General features: G+C 61.9%; 1 protein-coding gene across 1 annotated transcript in view; it reads right to left on the bottom strand.

Annotated features, from left to right (window-relative positions):
* Window positions 1-796, bottom strand: part of SCARB1 (scavenger receptor class B, member 1) — a 25,287-nt gene extending 24,491 nt beyond the window's left edge. The window contains exon 1 of the mRNA XM_014533345.1: window positions 746-796. Within this exon, the coding sequence (XP_014388831.1) occupies window positions 746-781 (36 nt within the window). The 5' untranslated portion in view covers window positions 782-796. The remainder of the gene's footprint in view (window positions 1-745) is intronic.
* Window positions 797-1,302: the final 506 nt, after the last annotated feature.

The raw sequence follows: 1,302 nt of genomic DNA, 5'->3' as shown, positions 1-1,302 counted from the left end.
GGTCAAGGGCATGTACCTTGGTTGCAGGCACATCCCCAGTAGGGGGTGTGCAGGAGGCAGCTGATGGATGTTTCTCTCTCATTGATGTTTCTGACTCTCTATCCCTCTCCCTTCCTCTCCGTAAAATATCAATAAAATATATTTAAAAAAATAAATAAATAAATTTAAAAATAAAGTAAAATGGACCCCCACCTCCGTGGCCCCCCAGGGAAGGTGGCCTCATGCTCTGTGGGGAGGTACAGCAGCTCTGCCTTTGTGGTGTCGCGTGTACGGGGCGGGCAGGGTGCCCGGGAGGCCTCCCGCCGCCCACAGGCCTGTGACTTCTGTGCCAGAAGGAGGACCGCCCAGACCCACCAGGCGTCCACACGGTGGGGAGAGGCTGAGGGACAAGGGCCGCGAGTCCAGGGAGGGGACATCCTGTGGACGAACGCACGGCTTCGGAAGGAAGCCCGGACCCGCGTCACCTCCGGGCGAGGACCCGGTGGGCGAGGAGCGGCCTCTCGCGGTGCCTTCCTGTTCCCGCGCCCGCACCCTCTCGCACGCGTTCTCCTCCATGTCCTCTGGCCCCAGGTTCTACGCTGCTCATCTGGGTCGGTCCGGCTGTCACGGTGCCGTGGCTGCCGAGCCAACCGCCCGTCTGCAGCAGAGGGAGCGGCTTTCGGGACCAAGTCACGCTCCTGGGAGCCCAGGCACCGGGGTCGGAGCTGCACCCGGCGTCCCGGGGGGGCCAGGGCCGGGCACTCACGCTGCCGGGGGTCAGACGGTGTCCCCCAGGATTCATGTCCACCTCGGGCCTCGGAGCGGGGCCTTATTTGGACTCAGCCTCCTCGCAGATATAATTAGTTCAGGCTCTCAGATGAGTCATCCCGGGTTCATGGGGCCCTGACTCCCAAGAAAAGAGGCCGGCGGCCGGCTCAGCGGCTGAGCGTCCACCTAGGAACCAGGAGGCCATGATTCGATTCCCAGTCGGGGCACAGGCCCGGGTTGCGGGCTCCATCCCCAGTGGGGGGCGTGCAGGAGGCAGCCGATCCGTGATTCTCTCTCATCATGGATGTTTCTCCCTCTCCCTCTCCCTTGTGCTCTGACATCAATAAAACTATATACATATTTTTTAAGTGTTTTTAAAAAATAAAAATAAATGCCATGGATGCCAGAGCCACCTCATGGCACCAGCCCCCATGCCCCACACCTCTCACCCGCATGGATGTGCTCACGTCCACCCCAGGGCACCTCCCAGCTCACCGAGGGCACCTCCCAGGGGCCTGGCCGCGCAGGGGGGCCCCTCCCGGCCACACCTCCGCC

This window comes from Myotis brandtii, unplaced genomic scaffold, assembly GCF_000412655.1.
Source record: "Myotis brandtii unplaced genomic scaffold, ASM41265v1 scaffold97, whole genome shotgun sequence".
Taxonomy (NCBI): Eukaryota; Metazoa; Chordata; class Mammalia; order Chiroptera; family Vespertilionidae; genus Myotis; species Myotis brandtii.
Note: the sequence above shows the minus strand (reverse complement) of the source record. Positions and strands in the feature narration are given on the sequence as shown.